Below are 21885 nucleotides of genomic sequence, written 5' to 3' on the forward strand. Positions count from 1 at the left end.
TTTCCCAGTCAAGCATGAGAGTCACTTCAGAGTCTTATCACCACAGTAGTATCTCATCGTGGTTTTAATTTGCATTTCCCCACAGAGCCAAGCTTTTTTTGCCACGTGACTTTGCAGCGCCCCTAACTAAAGAGGCAGAGTCTACTTCCCCACCCTTGAATCCTGGGCCCGTCTTATGCTTTGGCCTATAGAGCTTTGTAGAAGTCGTAGCACACCAATTCTGAGCTCAGAACTCAAGGGCGATTCCCACTTGCTCTCCTGAACCTCTGCCTTCGCCAGGAAAGCATTGTCTGGGTGAGCTGGCTAGAGAAGGAGAGAAACAGGGAGAGGCATGCCCCAGTCATCCCAGTTGCATCCATCCTGCATCAGCCAGTGTGATGGAGTCCTGCACACATCAGCAGAACTGCCTGGCTGGCCACCCGGATGCTTACTGCTGCAGCTCAGAGGTTTTGCGCTCCTTACACAGTACTGCTGTGGCAGGAGGAAACAAAGCCACGGCCACTATTTTGCCCTAAAGTTCATCAAACATTATAGGTCTAGACACTTCTGCAAACAATGTAGGCAGCTTAAAAAAAATTAACAACCTGCAAAGAAGAGAGAGCAATGAGCAAATTTAGTTTCTATTTCTATTGTTGAAAGCAGCACTTCTACTGGAAAATGAATGAGTCAGGATTTCTGCAAAGAAATGACAAAGCGGGTTGAAAATACACCCATATACTTGTTGAAAGTTATATACATTATCTTTCACTGACTAGCCCTAGGAGACGTGCCAGGTGGGTTCAAACAAACAGATGATGAGAGTTGACAATAGAAAAGTAAACTCAATCCCAATGAATTAATTTGTTCATTAGTCCTTTCGGCTGCAGGTGCCAATGTCTGCTTTGGATGAAATAGGAGGCCTGGAGACAACTAGGAGAGTTCCTTTCCCCAGGGAGTGAGGTCAGTTCAGTTCCTGAGCTTTGAGAAGCTGGAATGTTACCTTGGGTCTGGAAACATTTAGTGACGCTTGTTCAGCTAGGGATCAAATATCCCCAGCAGCTCGGTTAATTACATGGAACTTTCTGTATTGATTGATCCCTGAGACTTTGCATGACTCTCTCCAAGTCAGGGCTCATTTTATTCAGTAGGAGATATTTGCTTTCCTCCCAGCTGGATTTTCTTGGATTAGCAAAGGAGAGTGCTTTTGCATGCAGCACAGGAGCACAGGTTCACAGGTTACACTTTCCTTGTTCAGGGCAACTGTTTCTCCTAACATGAGGTCTTTGAATTGCACATTTTCAGCAATGTTAGGATCTGTCACTTCCAGAAGCTCTGGATCAGATCAGCAGCAGGTAGAGCACGCATTCTGTAGCACTGCTGGCCTTCCCATCTGTCGTGGGGGCTGCAGATGACATGAAAGCACTTCGCTGCTGTTGAGCTACTACTGCCTGATGAGCACCCCTACTTGGGGTGCACGGTGTCCAGAGATACAAAAAGTCATGAATATAATCATCCATTACTGAGAACAGTTTTAAAATCTTTGCTAATTATTCAGGTATATTATGATCATGATATTACTGAACAGGACTCATGATTAAATAGCAAGCTGGGTTCCCAGAATACGTGCAAATGTACAGCTCACCCTCAGACAGCACTGGTGTTACTGTAAAGTGGTGCAGCCACTTTGGAAAGTAGCCTGGCAGCTTCTCGAAATGTTAAATGTAGAGTTACCCTCTGACCCGAAAGACAACACTGTTAAGATGTCAGCATTACCCAAAGTGATCTACAGATTCAACATAATCTCAAACAAAATTTCAGCAGTCATTTTTTTTTTTTTTTTTTGCAGAACTGGGAAAGTTAATCCTCAAAATCATATGGAATCACAAGGTGCCCTGAATAGCTAAAACAATCTTGGAAAAGAACAAACTAAAGGACTCATAGCTTCCCAAATTAAAAACTTACTACAAAGCCACCATAATTAAAACAGTGTGGTACGAGCATAAGGCTAGACATATAGACCACTGGAATAGCATCGAGAGTACAGAGATAAATCCTCACACCTATGACCAACTGACTTTTTGACAAGAAAGACCAGTCTATTCAATGTGGAGAAAATAGTCTCTTCCACAAATTGTGACAGGATAAAGACATCCACATGCAAAAGAATGAAACTGGACCCCTATTTTAAACGATATACAAAAATTAACTCAAAACGGATTGGTGTAGGAAAAAAATCAAAAAGAAAAAAGAGAAAGAGAGGAAAAAAAAGAAAAAATGAAAACAAACAAACAAACAAAAAAAAATGAAAGGAAAATGGATCAGTGACCTAAATATAAGAACTAAAACCATAAAAGTCTCAGTAAAAAAACATAAAGGGAAATCTTCAGGACCTTGTATTTTTGGCTAGTGTCCTATGATACTTTTTTTCTCTGTGTGGTTAAGTACCTAGTTTATATATTCACTACTGTATCCTTAGGATTTAACACAATGTCTGGCACATAGTAGGCACTTGTTCTACTTTGCTAGCTGCTGGAATGCAATATACCAGAATTGGAATATCTTTTAAAGGGGGGAATTTATTAAGTTGCAAATTTACAGTTCTAAGGCCAGAAATGTCTAAATTAAAGCAAGTGTATAAAGATGTCTAATTAAGGCATCCAGGGAAAATACATTGGTTCAAGAAGGCCAATGAATTTCAACGTTTCTCTCTCAGCTGGAAAGGTACATGGCAAACATGGTGACATCTGCTAGCTTTCTCTCCAGGCTTCTCGTTTCATGAAGCTCTCCAGGGGACTATTTCCTCCTTCATTTCTAAAGTTCTCCGGCTGCATAGGCTCTCAGCTCTCATGGATCTCTCATGGCTTTCGTGTCATTCCTTCCAAAAAACGTTTTCTCTTTTAAAGGATTCCGGTAAACTAATTAAGACCCACCTTGAATGGGCAGAGTCACATCTCCACGGAGATAATCTAATCAAGTTTACAACCCATAGTGCCGAATAGAGATTTAAAGAAGTGGTTACTTCCGCAAGATTGCATTAGGATTAATCCCTGGTTTTTCTAGGGTACACAAATCCTTTTAAACCGACACAGCACTCGAATACATTAGTTGAATGAATATTAAGAATCTGAAACCCATACAGCTGAAAGTCATCCTTAGCAAGAATTGAACATATACTAGATGCCAGGAACATTCTAGATGTCAGAAATCGAGGATGCAAAGATTTTAAAAATAACAAGAACGAAACCTGGTCCCTGCCCTTCATGTACTCACAATCCATCTGAGGAGGTACATAAAATCATTCATGTAACAAATGAGGCTTGAATAAAGTGCTATGAAAACAGTCACATTATTGCTAGGGAGACGATGAAGAAAATTCCGCAGGGTTAAAATAAACTCAGGGTTTTGATACTATTTAGCCATGTTCTTAAAACCAGATACCTACAAACCAAAGCATCTAAAACAGGAGTTAACAGCCCAAATGTTGAGAGGTGAAGTGTGGTAATTAGAGAGGGGAGGGGAAATGGGAGACACAGGCTGCCTTTGAGGAGACAATAGAGGATGGTAAAGACTGTCCTGAATTGAAGAAGTTATGCCTTGAATAAAGACAGCTCCTGTTGCTCATCTCCAGGCAATCCTTGGGAATGATCATGCTGTCCAATTCTGTAGTTTTTCAAGTGAACTGGAAGTATGGACTTTTCTTTTGGATGAGACATCCCAACTTTTAAGTGCAGGGTGAATAAAACACATCTAATAGGCTAAATTTGGTTCAGAGGTCACCAATTTGCAACTTGTGTCCTAGAAGTTCATCCCTTTATCTCTAGATTCTAAAGCAGGGGTTCACCAATGGTAGGAACTCAGCACATATGTATTGAACAAATGAATGAATAATTTGAAAGTGTGTCTTAGTTTCCACGCTGCTATGACAAATAGCACACAATGGGTTGGCTTAACAACAGGAATTTATTGGCTCATGGGTTCAGAGATTGAAAAGTTAGCTTCCTCCTGGGGTTGGTTGCTTTCTGGCTAGCTGGCAATCCTTGCGGTTCCTTGGCTTTCCTGGCACATGGTGATGTCCTCTCTATTCTCTTCTCTTTCTCCTTCCAGGTTCCATTGAATTCCAGCTTCTGGCTCTTTCCTCTGGCTTTCTCTTTTATAAGGCTTCTAGTAATAGGATTTGGACCCATCCTGATTCAGCTGGTCATACCTTAATGAAAAATAAATTTTTCAGAAGGCACGCCCATTGCAATGGGATTAAGATTAAATATATATTTTTTTCTGGGGTACATAATTCAATTTGGCACAAAATTTTACCAGTTTAGAGTTAAATTTTGTTAGTTAGAATTTTCTAAAATTACTTTCTTCTGATATTCAGTAAAGTAATCCTATTCAAGATTATAAAATTGAACAGAAGTTTATTCTTCTATTTCACTTGAGGACATACGGCCCTTTGCAACCTAATCTGTCTGCAAATGGCATTGTAAAATGCTGAGAAAGACAGTGTTTATTGTTACAAAGGCAGAGTTAAATGAAACTACTAAACTTTTGCGTTTAAAATTGACACCATGAATGAAACTCAAGATTTAAAGGTGCAAATTTTTTTTTTTTCTTTTTGGGAATATGGTCTAGGGAATCCAACCAGAGTCTCCCGCATGGCAGTCGAGCATTCTATCACTGACCCACCCGCGCACCCCATTTCAAACAGTCATTTTAAAATTCAATTTTAATTGTTTTTTAATTCAATGACCAAAAGGGCAGCTCCTCTGACACTTCAACTCTGGCCCCCAAGAGTCTCTAGGGAGAGTCCCCGTCGCCCGGGAACCTATTCTCCTTGGGTAAGTGTTTCTACCGGGACTCCGTCTTTGGGAACACTGCTTTGCCCCATACCTCACTGCACTTCTGGACACTTTCATTGGCTATTGCTCTCCCTGGTGCTCTGCTCTGGCTGCTCTGAGTGGCTAACGTCATGCCGCAGCGCGCGGCCCTCGGTTTCCTGGGATACGGCGCGGGTAGGCAGAGGCCTGGGGCTGCTGGAGCTGTGGCGCGAGGCGGAACTCGCGCGCTGCGGGTGGCGGAGCCCCGGGCTTTACCTTCGGGCCGCCATGGCCAGCGTCCATGAGAGCCTCTACTTCAACCCCATGATGACCAACGGGGTGGTGCACGCCAACGTGTTCGGCATCAAGGACTGGGTGACCCCGTATAAGATCGCGGTGCTGGTGTTGCTGAACGAGATGGGCCGCACGGGCGAGGGCGCCGTCAGCCTCTTGGAGCGGCGGAGGCTCAACCAGCTCCTCCTACCCCTGCTGCAGGTGAGGCGCCCCCGCCGGCTCCCGCGTACCCCGCAGACCTTTACTGAACTTCTGCTCCGTGCTGGAGTCGCCCTGTCCTGGACGATCACGAGAATATTTAATAAAGATAGTTAAGATAGCAGCTGACATTTAGCGAACGCTTACAGTGGGCCAGAACGCTTTCTTTGCATGTGCACGTCCTGGCTCCAGCATTTATTAGCGGAATGATCGGAGCCAGTTATTTTCTCCGATCCTCTGTCTTCCATAAAGTGGGGGCTGCTCGTAGGCCTGAGCCACAAACATGAATCATACAGGCTCCCTCCTCTCGAGGACCGCAGGAAGTAGTAATGACATCAAGCTAACGGCCAACATTGATTATTTAGTGACAACTATAAACACTTGACTTGTTTTTATGTCATTTTGCAGGTTCAGGTCCTACTTCCACCAGTTAGTAGTGACCTGGGCAAGTTTCTTTGGATTTCAGCTTTCTCCCCTTAAAATGGGAACAGTAATAGACACGATGTCGTTGGATGACTGTATTAAATGAGACGATCCATCTGGCACATAGTGAATGTCCAATCAATGTTAACTATTATTTTTATTATGTGTGTTCCTATAGGCCACGTACCTTATATCAGTTGTGGTTTTTCCATTTATTTGTGTGGTTATGTTGATGTTTGTCTTCCCTACTAGCGTGTAGCCTCCAGGCTAGTCTTATGTTCATCCCTGCTTTCTGAAAACCTAGTTCAGTGACTGATAAATATTTTTGCAATGAGTGAAATGTAATATGCCCTCCTGAAGGCATATGGTTGTCATTAGATGAATGGGGAGGAGTTCTTAGAGGAAGGGAGGACTAAAAGCTGGGGGATTTGAAGGATGAGCAATTATCTGTTGAAGAACAGAAGCAATAAGACAGACATCTGGAGTCCTGGGTCCCGGAATTATGGAATCTGAAGAGGTACACGAAGAAAAACTATTACCCAGAGCTGGATTTCTGCAACTCTATATAGTTTATAAAGGGCTTTTTTTTAAAATTGTCTATCACCTGTATTTGAGAGAGTGAAGGAAGAAACTGAGGCCACAGAATATAAGTGACTAGCCCAGTTAGTTGGTCTCTCAAGTATAACTTGTAGCTCTCAGTCCTGCCCCATAACTATTTTAAGTGCAGCCCACCCCCCATTCAAATAAAAGTCACAATACTAAAAGTTTGGTAAATAGAGAAAGGAAACAAAAAGTGATCCTGGGGTCTTTGTTCATGCTGTTTTTCTGTGTGGAATTTTTTTTTTTTCCTGCTGCTTTGCCTGGCTAAACACCATATATAGTTTTAAAATAGTATGTATAGAATTTGTCTAGTGATATTCCAACCAGACCTCAACTCCTCTGACTTATTGTTTGACTTGAAAAATTAGTTTTTAACCACTAAACTAGTACACAAATATTCATCTTAAAACTTCAAATAATATAAAAATTATATATCACTGTTCATTGATTCAAAAACTATTTATTGAATAACAATTTGGAATGGCTCTTTCCAGCCCTTTTCCTATATGTGTGTCTATATAGATAGATAGGTGTATATGATTATAGGTATACATACATGCAGGCTTTTAATCTTTTTTTTTTCCTGTAAATGCTGAAACTTGCTTTGTGTCTTCAAAATCTTTCCATGTCAGTATTTCTAAGTAGATCTGCTTCATTCTTTTTTTTACAGCTGCATTATATTTCATGGTAAGAAAAGAGACATAACTCTTCATTAATGGACATATAGTTTCATTCCAGTTTTTCTTCGCTCCAAGCAATGTATGTAACGCATACTTCCCTAGAAGTGGTATTGCTGGGTGACAGGGTACCCACATCTAAAGTGGTATTGCTGGGTGATAGGGTACCCACATCTAAAGTTGTAGTATATACTGCAGTATCCTCTCCAAAAAAGATTCATTGTTTAGTTTTAAACCTCAACTAGATTGTAACTTCTTGATAGCTGAGTTTGTATACTCTGTCTCTAATGGGACTTTTTATGGATAGGATTTGGGGAGGATCAAATGAGATTATGTTTGTAAAAAATAAAACATCTGTATTTGTATTGAGTTTTACAGTTCCCAAAACCCTTTCTATAATCTTACTTAATCTTTGAGACAAACAAGGGAGATGGTTATTATCTCTGTTTTACCAATGAAGGAAACCAGGGCTCAGTTTCTTTTGCCATGATTCCCAAACTAAGAAGGAAGAAACAGTGCAGTTCTCTGGCTATAAATCCTATGCTTTTTTCCCTGTTTAAAACTATTCCACCCATGATGAAATGGTATGCAAATGTGAAGTGTTACTTAAGTGTTTTAGGTAGATTTTTTTTTCCCTTCTAGATTTGAGATTTCATGTTTAGAATTATTATTAAAGCAGAAGGATTGTAAATGAATTCTTGTTTGTAACTCTTAATCTCCAGCTCTTTAAAATTTGTCCCTAACTTCCCTTTCTTTCCTTTATGCAGGGCCCAGATATTACACTGTCAAAACTATACAAGTTAATTGAAGAATCTTGTCCTCAGTTGGCAAATTTAGTACAGATCAGGTAAGCTTCCTTTTTTCTGTATGTTTATGAAAAGATACCAAGGTAGATGAAAATTTTAAAAGGGCACGTGGTAATTAATTCCTGATAAAAAGATATCTTTATTACTCTAGGTTTTTCCCTAAGTACTTAAACTTTATAGTTGTTTGTTTTTTTTTAATGAATAACATTATTCATGCTATTTTGTACTTTTTTTCCCTCCCCAAATTTCTTATTCTTTATGGATCTGCCTCAATTTTTTTTAGTGATACCTTAACAAACTTTATGATTAAGAAAACAATCAGCAATGATACTTTTCAGAAATGTGGGAATGCCATTTTGGAATATCAGATTTGTTTTATGGGCCACAGTTTTATATGAACTTCTGAATTGCTTTTAAATAAGATTTATTTTTAGATGTAATTGTGAAATATGACCTGTGAGATGTTCAAAGGGTGCCACTAAATTGTATACCTCAATTTTCTCATTCAGAATCAAACTTATGGCAGAAGGCGAATTGAAGGATATGGAACAATTTTTTGATGACCTTTCAGATTCTTTTTCTGGAACTGAACCAGAGGTTCACAAAACAAGTGTAGTAGGTATGGAAGGCTTCTGAAAAGAGCAGAGAACATTTTCATTGAAGCGAATGGCTTTCTAAATCCCATCTATCATTATTCTGCTGTATTTGCCCACAAGCGCAGTGGAGATGCTGAACATGTTATAGTTTACATTTATTGGCTTGCCATTTTGATCTGTTTTAAATAATTGCCTTGTGCTAAAGCCCCTTCTGTTTTTGTCTGCATTCGTTGAAGTATGAGTCTGATCTGTAGAGGCTTTTAGGGTTCCCCAGTTGTTGCTCACAGTCCTTTGGATCACTTGACCACCTTCTCCTCTACGCACTCTAAATGAGGGCAGCCAACTCAACTTATGAGAGAGAGGAAAGTGAAAATCCATTATTATTTTTTTATTATTATTAATAAAACCAATCCACATACAACACGAACATTCTTAATGTATGAACATTCCATACTTTATGTGCAATCAGTGGCTCACAATATCATCACGTAGTTGTATATTCATCACTATGATAATTTCTCAGAACATTTACGTCACTCCAGAAAAAGAAAAAGAAAAAAGAGAAAAACTCATACATGCCATACCCCTTACCCCTCTCTCTCATTGACCACTAGTATTTCCCTCTACCCAATTTATTTTAATATTTGTTCCCCCAATATTTGTTTATGTTTAATCCATATTTTTTACTCATCTGTCCATACCATAGATAAAAGGAGCATCAGAACAAGGTTTTCACAATCACACAGTCACTTTGTGAAAGCTGTATCATTATACAGTCATCTTAAAGAAACATGGCTACTGAAACACAGCTCTACAGTTTCAGACACTTCCCTCTAGCCTCTCTAAAACACCTTAAACTAAAAAGGGGTAATCTATATAATGCATAAGAGTAACCTCCAGGATAACCTCTCAACTGTACTTGAAATCTCTCAGCCACTGATGCTTTGTCTTGTTTCTCTCTTTCCCCTTTCGGTTGAAAAGATTTTCTCAGTCCTTTGATGCTGAGTCCCAGCTCATTCTAGGATTTCTGTCCCATGGGAGGTTTACACCCTTGGAAGTCATGTCCCACATAGAGATGGGGAAGGCAGTGAGTTTGCTTGCTGTGTTGACTGAGAGATAGGCCACAGAAAATCCATAATTGATAGAGGCTGTAGGGTGAGAGCATTCAAGAAGTTTCCCGACACTTTTCTGTTAGCTTTATTTCTGTGCTCCTGTCCATTTGGTGTGCTGTGTGGTAGCTGCCGAGTTACTCAGTATCATTTATTTATTGGTCTTCTACATGCTGAGCCCTGCTGGACTTCTAGGGTAGGTACAGGCCTTACTCTTACAGAGATTATATACTGGAGGGGGAACCAGATGAAAAAGTCAACAAATAAGATGATTTCAGGTAGTTAAAGGAGCCCGGAGGCTGTGACAGATAATGATGGTGGCCTGGGAGTGGGAGAACTGAGCCCTGAATATTAAAAAGAAAGCATCCTGGAAAGGACTGCAAAAAACATTCTAGGTAGAGGGGACAACAATTTCAAGTATCTTGTTATCCTTCTTTTATTTTTTTTATTCTGTTGAAGGAGGTCTTGTGTCAATCTTTGACATTGTGTAGCCTCGGTTCCACTTAATGCTTGAGCCTTGTCTGTATTTCATTTTGTAGGCTTATTTCTGCGCCACATGATCTTGGCCTACAGTAAGCTGTCTTTCAGTCAGGTGTTTAAACTGTACACTGCCCTTCAGCAGTACTTCCAAAATGGTGAGAAAAAGACAGTGGAAGATACTGAAATGGAACTTACAAGTAGAGAGGACAGCGAAAGAAAAATGGAAAAAGAAGAACTTGACGTATCTGTGAGGTAACTTGGGTTTTTCTGATGGGCACCCCTTTCCTGTGAAATAGCATCATTTCAAACAAGTAAATCCTCATTTCTTCAGTGTTCATGTGCTGGCCGTTTACACCTCTGATCCATTCCCCACCCTTCTCCACCTTGTGCCCTGGAAGTTGAACCATATGGGCTGCATTAGTCGGTTCCTTGTCCTTCGACTTCTGATTGGCCAGTGGGAGGCACTGGCGGGAAATCCAGAGGGCAGAGGAGGCTGGGGTCAGGGTGTTGATGCACTGGTTTCCTTCCTTTGGTGTCCAGGTTGGCTGTCCAAGGCCACAGCACTATCAGAAGGCCCTCTCTACACTCCTTTGGGGTCTGATAATCCAGAAGGGGGTCTTCCCAGGCCTAGAGTGTAAAGGTGCCCCACAGCCTTGGGCACCGTAATGTCCCTTGTGGTTTTTCTATCTCCTGCCCTTCTTTTATAAAGCGTCCTTTATTTAACTCATCTCAGATTACCCAGTTCATTACAGCAAAGTGAATTAAAATGGATTAAATCCTTGAGAATTTATTGGGTACCTACTGAGGTCTTGGCGAAATTCACACCTAGTTGTTCAAACGCAACCTAAGTGCATCCTTTATTCCTCCTTCCTCTTTACCCCTATTTCCAGTCCTTTAGCAGATCTGGCTACTCTTCCTCTGAATATGTTTGGATTTTGGCTTTTTCTTTCCAGTGATGGTAGCCTGTTGTGTTGGCATCAAGTCCTTTTTTTTTTTTGACTACAGTAACCTGCTAACCAGTCTCCTTGCCTGTACTCGGTTGTCTCCCTGTCATCTGTTCTGCATGCATTATCCAGGCAAATTTTTAAACAAGTAGATCATATCCTCGCATGCTTTGCTGCAAATCCTCTGTTGACTTCCTTGGGCTTTAGACACATATCCAGGTTTGCTGTGGCCTCGGTGCTGTGTGACCCGGCCCCGTCTTTTTCCCTGGCCCCTTTCTCATTACTTACCTCTTTATTCACAGCAATCTAACTGCTCCAACCAATTTCTGCCTCAGGTCGCCTGGTGTGCTCCCTCAACTCTTCACCTAGCTTTTTCTTTTTGCCGTTAAGATTTCAGCTCAAATGTCCTCAGATCGCCCTTCCCTGATCTGAAGTAGCTCCCATCCCAAACTCGTGCAGCTTCTCTATTTCCTTCATAGCTCTTGTCAGTTTTAAATTTATTTACTTACTTGTTTGTATTTATTTACTTCCTCTGTCTCTATCCCTTGAGAGCCAAGACTCTCCTCTGGCTTGTTTCATTGTATTATCCTCAGTGCTTAGTGTGGTGCTCACTCATAACAGAATGTCCTCCTTAGATTTGTGTTATGTGAGTGAACATCGGGACTCAAAAAACTTTGTTCATTGTCCATACTGGTAACTGGCTCGGTGACACTTTTTATTGACTTTCTTTACTGATTCACTTCCCCTTTCCCCAGTTGCTGTTACCAAATAAACTACTTATGCCCGGGGGCAAAATATTTATCTGCATGTGTATGTGTGTTTCCCATATTCCCTGCCCTTATGGAGCCCACAGTCTACTGAGGAACATGGATTTTTAACCGATCGGTGTAATAGGGTGTGTACAGAGCCAGGAGAAGTAAGCCCACTGCCCTAGGTAGACTGCCAGCCCCCTCTGGTGGGTGGGATTAGGCCATGTGTATAGACAGGGAATGCTTCCCTGCAGTGCTAAGGAATGCCCTGTGGTACTGCTTTTGAAGAAAGCATTTGTTCAGCACATGATGGGGGCAAGATTATACCATTGAGTTGTCTCAAAAACATATTTATTGGGTGGGCCATGGTGGCTCAATGGCAGAGTTCTTGCCCGCCATGCCAGAGACCTGGGTTCGATTCCCAGTGCCTGCCCATGCAAAAAAAAAAAAAAAATTATTTACTTACAAATTTGTTACTTACAAATGCTTCGTATGCTTCGTATCTAATGAAAGGGTGGTTATGTGTAAAGTTAAGAGTCTGGCTCTGGAGTTAGACCACTGGATTTGAATACCGGCTCCTCCCCTTATTCCTGTGAGACTATGGGCAGGTTTCTTACCCTCTTTGTGCTTTTGTTTCCTTATCTGCAAATGGGGATCAGATCATGTCTTTGGAGAGTTGCTATGAGGATTAAGTGGTAAATTCATTTCAAGTGTTTAGAATAGTTCCTGATCTGCAATACATGTTGAACAATTGTTAGCTACTTTTATTATTATTATTATTTATTTTCTTGTTTAGTTAATTCCCTAAGGAATGCTTCTTCAACAGTGTAATACTAGTTCCTCCATATGCTTAAGGTAGCAAACTGTCACTTCTTCAGAAATACATTAAAATTCAGACTTTTCTTGTTTTGGCTTGACTTCCCATACATTAATCTGATTTGATTAGGTCTAATTGCATCTTTATGTTTTTTTTATCCTATTTTAAGGATTCATTTGTGTTTAATCGGTGGTTTCGGGAATTAGTATACGTTTAGGAAATAGAATTTCATCACTGAAATTAGGAAATACATCATTTAAATGAAATTCTAACTATTATAATTCTTTGTCCAAAAAGAAATTGTTTTATTTATTATTAGTCATCTGTGATTGTGTTTTATAGAATATGTTTACAAACATTTCTTGAGTCTTTTAAAAAGGAAATTTTTGTTTTTTCCTTTTATGGTCTTTTCTAGTATTTTATTGCATTATAAGAAGCTTCTTTCATTTTCTCTTTTGTAGCTATTGGAATGTTTTTAGCTCTCTTTTCTTCAGGGAAATTATTTTTCTTGCCCTAGAAATTCATGTTAAAATTAGGGAGAGGAAAATATGCACAATAAGTAATATTTCACAGTTTGCAAATCTCCCATCCTGCGATCGAATTATTCGTATTTGAAAATGAATACCCAACTGGTAATTTAGAAAGGAAGAAATAAATATTCAGTCAAAAAATGTTTACCAAAATTTTTTTTTTTAATCCAGTTACAGAGAAGGTATGGACTGTGGAATTTTGCTTCAGCTTTTGGGTACTTGCTGTCTGAGTGTGAGCACAGCCAGCCCTGTAGGATTACACTTTGTGAGTTTGCGGTGAAAGCTACCAGGCTGCAGGCTGTTTGAACTCCATCTTCTCTGTGCTTCTCAAAGGGCCTGACAGAAGTGGAAATTCTCTGGTGTTTCTTCACTTGCCAGTAATTTCACATTAATCTTCCAAGTTTGTTAATTTATTGAACAAATATTTATTGATCTCGTACTGTGTGCCAGGCCCTATGCTAGATGCTGTGGTATCAGTGAAGAGGACATAGTCTCTGCCCTCAGGGCCACATGGGAGGGACGTGTGTGTTTGTGTGTGTGTGTGTGTGTGTGTGTGTGTAACTAAATTAGTAAGTCATGTGATTTCAGAGAGTGGTCAGTGCAGCAGGGCAATGAAATAGAGCCCAGGGATTGAGAGTGCCTGGAGTGGGCTGATACCTCTTCGTACTGAGAGCTAGGGGAGGAGAAGGAGCCAGCTCGGTGGAGTGTTGCTCAAGAGCCTTCTAGTGGGACAGCATGGAGGATGCAGAGCTCCCATCATCTGGCCAAGTGACATATTGGAGGGACAGAGAAGACAGTGTGACCTGTGCATGATCAATTAGGGAGGACAGCAGGGTCTGGGGCACCCCCTCTGCCTCACTCCATAGACAGGTCCAGTTCTTCATGGCTTCAGTCAATGTTAACTAATCCTTGTCTTTCTTGGTTGCTTCCCTCCCCTACTTTTGTCACCCCTGCTTAAAAGTCCTCATCAATCTTACGAATTCTCCTTGGCTTGGCTTGGCATTCGAGGCCTTTCACAGTTGACCTTTCTGACCTTGTCTAAGGCCTCTCAACAGCCAAGTCTGCTCATATTCCGCCCACATGCCAGGCCTTTTCCTGCATCATTTTTATTTCCTGGAATGCCACCTTCCTTCATCATCATTTTTCTTCAATCCTTTCCATACTTTCAAGTGTGTGGAATGATAACTCCTTTTTCTGCGGGTACAGTGTTCATGTTCATATAGGCATTTATCCTTTACTACCATCTTTTCATTTGGGCTGGTCCTTGCCTTTTTGAAGACTCTGAGTGCAATAAGGCATTGCTTTCCCCCCCAGTAACTAGACTGGTGTTTTATGCACAGCATATGCTGCCAGAATCTTTGTTGATTGATTGATCCTATATCCTATTTTAAAATTTCAGCTATGGCAGTATGGCCTTTTTCGGGAGTTTCCAGACTCCTTTTGAGAATCTATTGTGTATCAAAAATGCATAGTCATTTTATAAGGTTCACGGACTCCTTAAAGCCTGTGCATGGACCTCAGGTTAAGTTCCCTTGATTTATAGTACTAATGAGGCTAAAATTTTGTTTCAGCTGATAAGTGCATGCATAAGCAGAGTGTACTCCAGCTCTTTTCCTAAATTGAATACATTTTGCATTTTTTTAAAGAGTTGCTTTCTCCTGCCTGTATTCTTGAGGCCCTGAAGATGCAAGGGATGCGTCAGTCAAGGATGATTTGGACTCGAATAATTTTACTTGCTTTTCCTAAGCTTGGTCGCATCAGCCAAGGTTGCCACTATAGAAACCATAGCCAGTATTTTTAAAAAATTTTTATTCTGTTAACATGTATATAACCCAAAATTTCTCCTCCTAACCACATTCAAATATATTATGTTAATTCCATTCACAATGTTGTGCTGCCATCACCACCCCCAAACTTTTCTGTCATCTAAACTAGAACCTGTACAGTTTAAGCATTAACTTCTCATTCTCTACCCCCACACTAGCCCCTGTAACCTATACTCTAGTTTTTTTTTGGGTGGGGGGGTGCATAGTCAGGAAATCAAACCCGGGTCTCCCCCATGAAAGGCGAGCATTCTACCACTGAACCACCTGTGCACCCCTCTAGTTTTTTACTCCATGAGTTTACTTCTAATTATTTCATATCAGTGAGATCATACCAGATTTGTTCTTTTTGTCTGGCTTATTTCACTCAACACGATGTCTTCAGGGTTCATCCATGTTGACACATGTATCAGAAACTTCCTTTTTACACCTGAATCATATTCCATTGTGTGTACATACTACGTTTTATTTATCCATTCATTGGTCATTGGACGCCTCGGTTGGTTCTGTGTTTTGGCAGTTGTGAATAATGCCACCATGAACATTGGTGTGCAAAGATCTGTTTGAGTACCTGCTTTCGATTCTTTTGGATATGTATCTACAAGTAAGATTGCTAGGTCATAAGAAAATTCTATATTTAACTTTCTAAAGAACCATCAAACTGTCTTCCACAGAGACGTGCACCATTTTACATTTCTACCAACAGTGAATAAGTGTTACTATTTCCCAACATCCTCTCCAACACTTGTAATTTTCTGTTTTTTTTTTTTTTTTTAATAGCGGCAGTTCTAATAGTATGAAATGGTATCTCATTGTGGTTTTTATTTAAATTTCTGTAATGGCTAATGACGTGGAGCTTTTTTCCGTGTGCTTTTTGGCCATTGGTATATCTTCTTAGGAGAATATCTTTTCAAGTCTTTTGCCCGTTTTTAAATTGTGTTGTTTGTCTTTCTGTTGCTGAGTTATAAGGTTTCTTTGTATATCCTGGATATTAAACCCTTATTGGTTACATGTTTTCCAAATATTTCCTCCCATTCTGTAGGTTGTCATTTTATTTTCATGATAAAGTTCTTCGATGCACAAAAGTTTTTAATTTTGATGAAGTCCCATTTATCTGTTTTTTCTTTTGTTGCTTATCTTTTGAGTGTAAAGTCTTAGAAACCACTGCCAAACACAAGGCCCTGAAGATGCTTCTCTGTTTTCTTCTGGCAGTTGTATATTCTGGCCCTTATATTTAGGTTTTTTATCCTTTCTGAGTTGATTTTTATATATGATGCGAGATAGGAGGTCCACCTTTATTCTTCTGCATATGGACATCCAGTTTTCCCAACATCATTTGTTGCAGAGACTGTTCTTTACCATTGAGTGGATTTGGCACCCTTGTCAGAATCAGTTGGCCATAAATGTGAGGGTGTCAGAGTCACATTTGATCTTCCTTCATAGTAACCATATTCCCCTTCATTGGTAGCTATTTTACTTTGATTGATACTGATGTGTTCTTTCTATTTTATTAACCCTCTTGCTCCTGTGTCTTGTATTATAAGCTACTCAAACATGCTTTTTGGAAAGGGTTTACATAAATAAAACATTGATTACAGTTAGTGTCATGAACTTCAGAGAAGATTGAGACCCAGTGTTGGTACATCCAGTTTCATTCAAACTCTCATTTGTTCGTAGTCTTTTCTTTGTACAGCCATATTTATTTCAAGGCTTGGGGTTACTTTGTTTAAAGGATATTTTAAGAGAAAAGGGCTTCTTTTTCCCCAAGACACTTACCTGTTTTCCATTTGGAAACTTGACCTGTGAATTTTTTTCCATTTCCCGGTACATGACTGTTGCATCACTGACCTTTGTTTGGCCTGGGTTGCACTGGCTCTTGGTAGTACCCCAGGAGTTGCAGAGTCTGATAACACTGTCCTGGGGATTACGAGGTCATATGTTTCAGAAATAAGACCCACAGAATATTAAAGCAGCTCTTCCCCAAGTGTTTCCTCTACAACAGTATTGCCTCTTGAGAGATATGAGAAGAGTCTTTGGTCCATTAGGTTGATAGATGGTACATTAAGCAAAGGTTAACAAAATTTCTTTCTATTGGATTTCTTTAATGTGTATTATGAATCTCCAAGAAGGTTAAAGGACATGTCGTTCCCCAAATTATTTAACCTTCGCAGCATTTTTCCCCATAGACTATGCTCATATATTGTCCAAATGAAATAGTTTGAGAGCTGCTATATTAGGCCCAAAGTGCCTAAAAAAAAAGTTCTTTATAAGAAAATGTTGATTTCTTTTAATACTGATGATAATCCTATTTAGAAAAGCCATTTTTTTCAGGGTCAGTATGGCAAAAGGGTATTAGTCATACTTTGTTCTCAAGACTTTTTTATTTATATATAAATCGATCTCTCAAGTCTAGGTTTATATTAGTACATGTCTTGTTAATTTATTCTCGATAACCTAAACTTCTAGGCAGTTGGTTATTTATTAGATGAAACCTCTTTTTCCTGCTCTTGAGTACAGCACCATCTTTTCTCCTTAGCAAGATGTTAGAAGCTCTTCATTTATTCATTTATTCATTCATTCATTCCACCAACTATGAGTGCCTGCTGTGTGTATGGGTATAGCACTAGGTATTGGCATATAGATGTAAGGAAGAGCAGTCAAAATGTTAAGGCATAGGGTCCATGATGAGCATCTCTAGGAGACAGAGGAAGCTCAAATGAGAGATGTCAGGAAAAATTCATGGAGTATGTGACACCTAAGTTAGTCTTGAAAGGCAGATGGTGAACACAGTGTGCAAAGTGGGTGGGGGAATGGTCATGGCAGGTTAAGGAAGCTGCCAAAGCATCTTGGCATGAAAGGAAACCCATAAGGGCTCATCAGGACTGGAGTGAAAGTGAGAAAGAAGGCCAAGGAAACAGGAAGGGCCGCTCACGAAGAAGCGCGCCTGCCCTACTAAGCAGTGTGGACTTTATTCTGGAAGGTGTTGGTATACCCCTGAAGGGCTGGATAATGGATTCGTATTTAGAAGCTATTAGAAAGATCATGCTGGAAGCCTGTATAGAGAATTTATATCTTTATCTGTCCGTAAGTATATTGTGTGAAATTGGCAGGTCGTTTAACATCACTCTTAAGTATGTCTTTTCTGTTTCTGAGGAGAGGGACATAGTTGTAAAAATTTTGAACTCTTCTGATACAACAATCTATTTGATTTTGTAAGTGTTAATATTTGTATTGTTGATGCTTTTTTTACTATTTTTATTTTTTATTTTTCCAGAGAAGAAGAGGTGTCTTGCAGTGGGCCTTTATCCCAAAAACAAGCAGAATTTTTTCTTTCTCAACAGGTATTTAATTTTCTAGTTTATTATGAACTTATTTTTTGCCTGTGGTGTTTTAAAGCGCCTCTTATGTCAGTAGGCTTGTCTGTCATCTGCATTATCCTGTTCTCTCAGTCCTCTTCTTCACTAACATTGCAGTGGTAGCAAGGGGACCCCTTCCCTAATCTGTGTGGTTTTATTTTTCTATTAAGGTTTTGGTACAGGTTCATTTGGTGCTTAGTGGTGATAGTGACGAGTACTCTCCAAAAATCTGATTTAGAAGGCTTGCTTCCCCTCCCCTAACATTTTATAATGGGCATTTTCAAACATAAAGAGCAGTTGAAAAGCCTTGTGCAGTAAATACTCATACACCTGTCACCTCGATGCAACAGTCGATATTTTGTGATCTTTACTCTGTCACTGGCTATTGCCCTCTAGCAGCCAGCATTTCACTCACTATTTTATACATTTCAGAGTAAGTTGAAGACATTAGTACACTTCACTCCAAGTACTTCTTCTTTTTTTTAATTATTATTATTATTTTTTAAACATAATAACATATACACACGAACATTCTTACCATATGATCATTCCATTCTTGATATATAATCAATAACACACAATATCATCACATAGTTGTATATTCATCACCATGATCATTTCTTAGAACATTTGCATCAATTCAGAAAAAGAAACAAAAAGAGAAAAGGGAAAAATTCATACATACCATACCCCTTACCCCTCCCTCTCATTGATTGCTAGTATTTCCGTCTACCCTCCAAATACTTCTTACTGCTGCTTTTGAGCTATACTTTTTCATGTTTGCACTAAAATAAACTTAACATTTTTCTCCTGGTTTATTTATTTCTAACAATAGAATGTTTTTTTGATTTTTTTGCTCTACTTTTCTAGCTTTCCCTAATTTTGGTATTAATTTGCTTTCTGCAGAAAGAGGCAATGTTGAGATTCCAATACAAATGATAGAATCACCTCTGCAGTTGAATTTCCAAGAGATTAGAAAATCTGTTAAGACAATAGCATAACTATAGAGGAAACATTAAGCTGGATCCTCTCCTCGCCCTTCCTCTCAGTTCATTGCAGATGGATTAAAGGGTTAAATGAAAATATTTAAAACTATAATTAGACTAGAAGGAACTACATATTAACTTCTGACTGATCTCTGGATGAGATCAGGGAAAGACATTCTTAAAAGCTGCAGAAGAAAACCCTTAGGAGAAGATCATTTAATTTTTCAGTATTAAACTTAAAAGCTTCTGCATGTCAGAACACATTCTCGCAAAATTAAAAGGCAGACGATATGGGAAAAAGTATTTACGATAGGACAGTCAAAGGGTTAATATTTTTTCCTGTAAGAATCTTACTTTGAAAGACTATTTGATGATTAAACAGAATTTATAGTATATTATTAAGTAAAAAGGACAGGAAGTAAAATTATATATCACATACTAATTTCATTAAAAATATGTCCATATGCATATACACACAAACATAGAAGAGAGTCTAGAATAGACATGAGAATATTAATAGTGTTATTTCTTGGTGGTGTGGTTACAGATGGATTTTATTTTCTTCTGTATCTTTTATGTATTTTTGGAATTTTCTACAATGATATAATTAATTAAAAACTGAATTAGAAATTATAATTACTTATAAGAAAAATTTATCCAGTAAAATTGGAGTAAAATGTCTGTTAATCAGTTAAGTACTGTCATTATTTTCTATATATTTTATATAATTTTCATTGATGATAATCATCCATATGAACCAAATAATTAGGGGGATGGGGCAGGACATTTGGGTGCCGTAAGGCCCTTTGCGGATGTTGGAGATAAAAGTTTATAAAACACACGACCTGACTTTGAGGAGCTTACAAGTTGGGGGCGAGGTCAGATTGGCAGTTTTTAATACTGTCTGATAAGTGCTGTAGGGAGGGTAAGTGCGGGGGCCTTGTAAGAGCATATGGGACCTTAGAGGAGCTTGCCTAGTGTAGAAGGTCAAGTGAATGACACGAAGTTGGAACCTGAAGGGTGAGCAGGAGTTTGGTAGGCCTGGGAGGAGTGAGTGGGTGAGCAGTGGTGGGGTGGGAGGCTTCCAGGAAGAGGACACAACGTTCTTTGTGTTTGAGAGGAGAGGGTATGTGCAGGGGATTTGACAGCGGTTCAGTCTCTTAGAGTGAGGGGCAACAAGCTAAGGCTTGTGGGAATCAGGACAAAGCCACGAAGGACTGAACCTCTTCAGAAAAGAAAATAGCAAGTGATGCTATTTAGTATGAATTTCCATGTCTTTATTGGGCATTTCTTTGTGTACTGAGTTGTCATTTTTACATTTCAGGCTTCCTTGTTAAAGAACGATGAGACTAAAGCACTCACTCCAGCTTCTCTGCAGAAAGAATTGAACAACTTGTTGAAATTTAATCCTGATTTTGCTGAAGCGGTAAGTCTTTTCCCGAATTTGTTGCCGAGTTGGAAAGAAATGACAGGGTTACTTTTTATATTGACCAGCCATACAATTGAGTATCGGTCCATTTGTTCAAGTTCTTCAAAGAAATTGTTTCATTGACATGTAAGCAACTCAGCCTGGGTTGCAAAGTATCAGCCCTTGGGCCATCGGGAATTTCTTCAGTCTTTTGATATTCTTTTTCATTCCATCTTCTCTCTGATGATGTGAATTTTGGATAGGAGTTGATAGACTAGGCAGATTTAAAAAAAAAGTTTCAGCGTTGGAAGATCCTTTTCTTTTCTCCTCGTTAATCAAAAAAATGTTCCACTCACTCCATTCCTTATTGCTGTTTGTTTTTTTAAAACCCTGAAATCTTTCTTATTAGTACCTAAATTTGATATCTGACTTTATCTACAGGTAGAAATATATTTGTTTTGCTCCTTAGTAACTAAAATCTGCCCATTTTGAGGGCAATTTAATTCAGTGATGTAAACAAAATAAAAATATTTTCAGAATAGAAGATGACTAGTAAACTAATAAAAGTTTCATTGTGTTTTAAGTTTAAACTACAGAAAAGTTAATTTTGCGACTTATATATGAATTAGGTTTTAAAATCTTTAGTTTTGAACTCAATGTTCCTTAATACCTGAACTGAGACCCCTATGTCCCTCAGGTATCAGTCATGGGTCCTAATAACCAGGGGTGTGGTGTATTTATATATAGGATAAAATGCTGACACAAATGCTAACCAAAATCCCATTTTTCATTTGAAGTCTCCTTTCGTGAGGACCTGTGCCAAACCAGTAAATCCTGAACCTGCTTTACTCTGCATGCTGGGAAAATATTAATTTAAACTATGACCATCTTGTTAGAAGGCTGTTTGTAGCCGTGGGTCTCTCGGCACTTGTCTTCACCAGGGGAAGTGTACATTTAAAATATGTTGACGGATTCTCGTTTTAGCATTATCTCAGCTACTTAAACAACCTCCGGGTCCAAGATGTTTTTAGTTCAACACATAGCCTCCTGCATTATTTTGACCGCCTGATTCTGACTGGAGCTGAGAGCAAAAGCAATGGGGAAGAGGGCTCTGGCCGGAGCCTCCGATACGCTGCTCTGAACCTCGCCGCCCTGCACTGTCGCTTCGGCCACTAGTAAGTTCAGAGTTTTGTTTGTGCAGGAATTGAAGAAATTAACTTAAATGTCATAGGCATTAAAAAAGAAGAAGAAGAAGAGGAAGGAAGGAAGGAGGGAAGGAAAGAAAAGGAGGGGGGGCGG

The 21885-nt window shown here is 39.3% G+C and overlaps 1 protein-coding gene across 1 annotated transcript in view; it reads left to right on the top strand.

Moving 5' to 3' along the window:
* The first annotated feature begins 4976 nt into the window (after nucleotides 1-4976).
* ANAPC5 (anaphase promoting complex subunit 5) overlaps nucleotides 4977-21885 on the top strand; it is a 44536-nt gene continuing 27627 nt past the window's right edge. The window contains exons 1-7 of the mRNA XM_077159800.1: nucleotides 4977-5285; nucleotides 7750-7829; nucleotides 8298-8407; nucleotides 10033-10225; nucleotides 18111-18177; nucleotides 20503-20604; nucleotides 21571-21761. Coding sequence (XP_077015915.1) covers nucleotides 5079-5285; nucleotides 7750-7829; nucleotides 8298-8407; nucleotides 10033-10225; nucleotides 18111-18177; nucleotides 20503-20604; nucleotides 21571-21761 — 950 coding nt within the window. The 5' untranslated portion in view covers nucleotides 4977-5078. The remainder of the gene's footprint in view (nucleotides 5286-7749; nucleotides 7830-8297; nucleotides 8408-10032; nucleotides 10226-18110; nucleotides 18178-20502; nucleotides 20605-21570; nucleotides 21762-21885) is intronic.

Source organism: Tamandua tetradactyla, chromosome 5 (assembly GCF_023851605.1).
Source record: "Tamandua tetradactyla isolate mTamTet1 chromosome 5, mTamTet1.pri, whole genome shotgun sequence".
Classification (NCBI taxonomy): domain Eukaryota; kingdom Metazoa; phylum Chordata; class Mammalia; order Pilosa; family Myrmecophagidae; genus Tamandua; species Tamandua tetradactyla.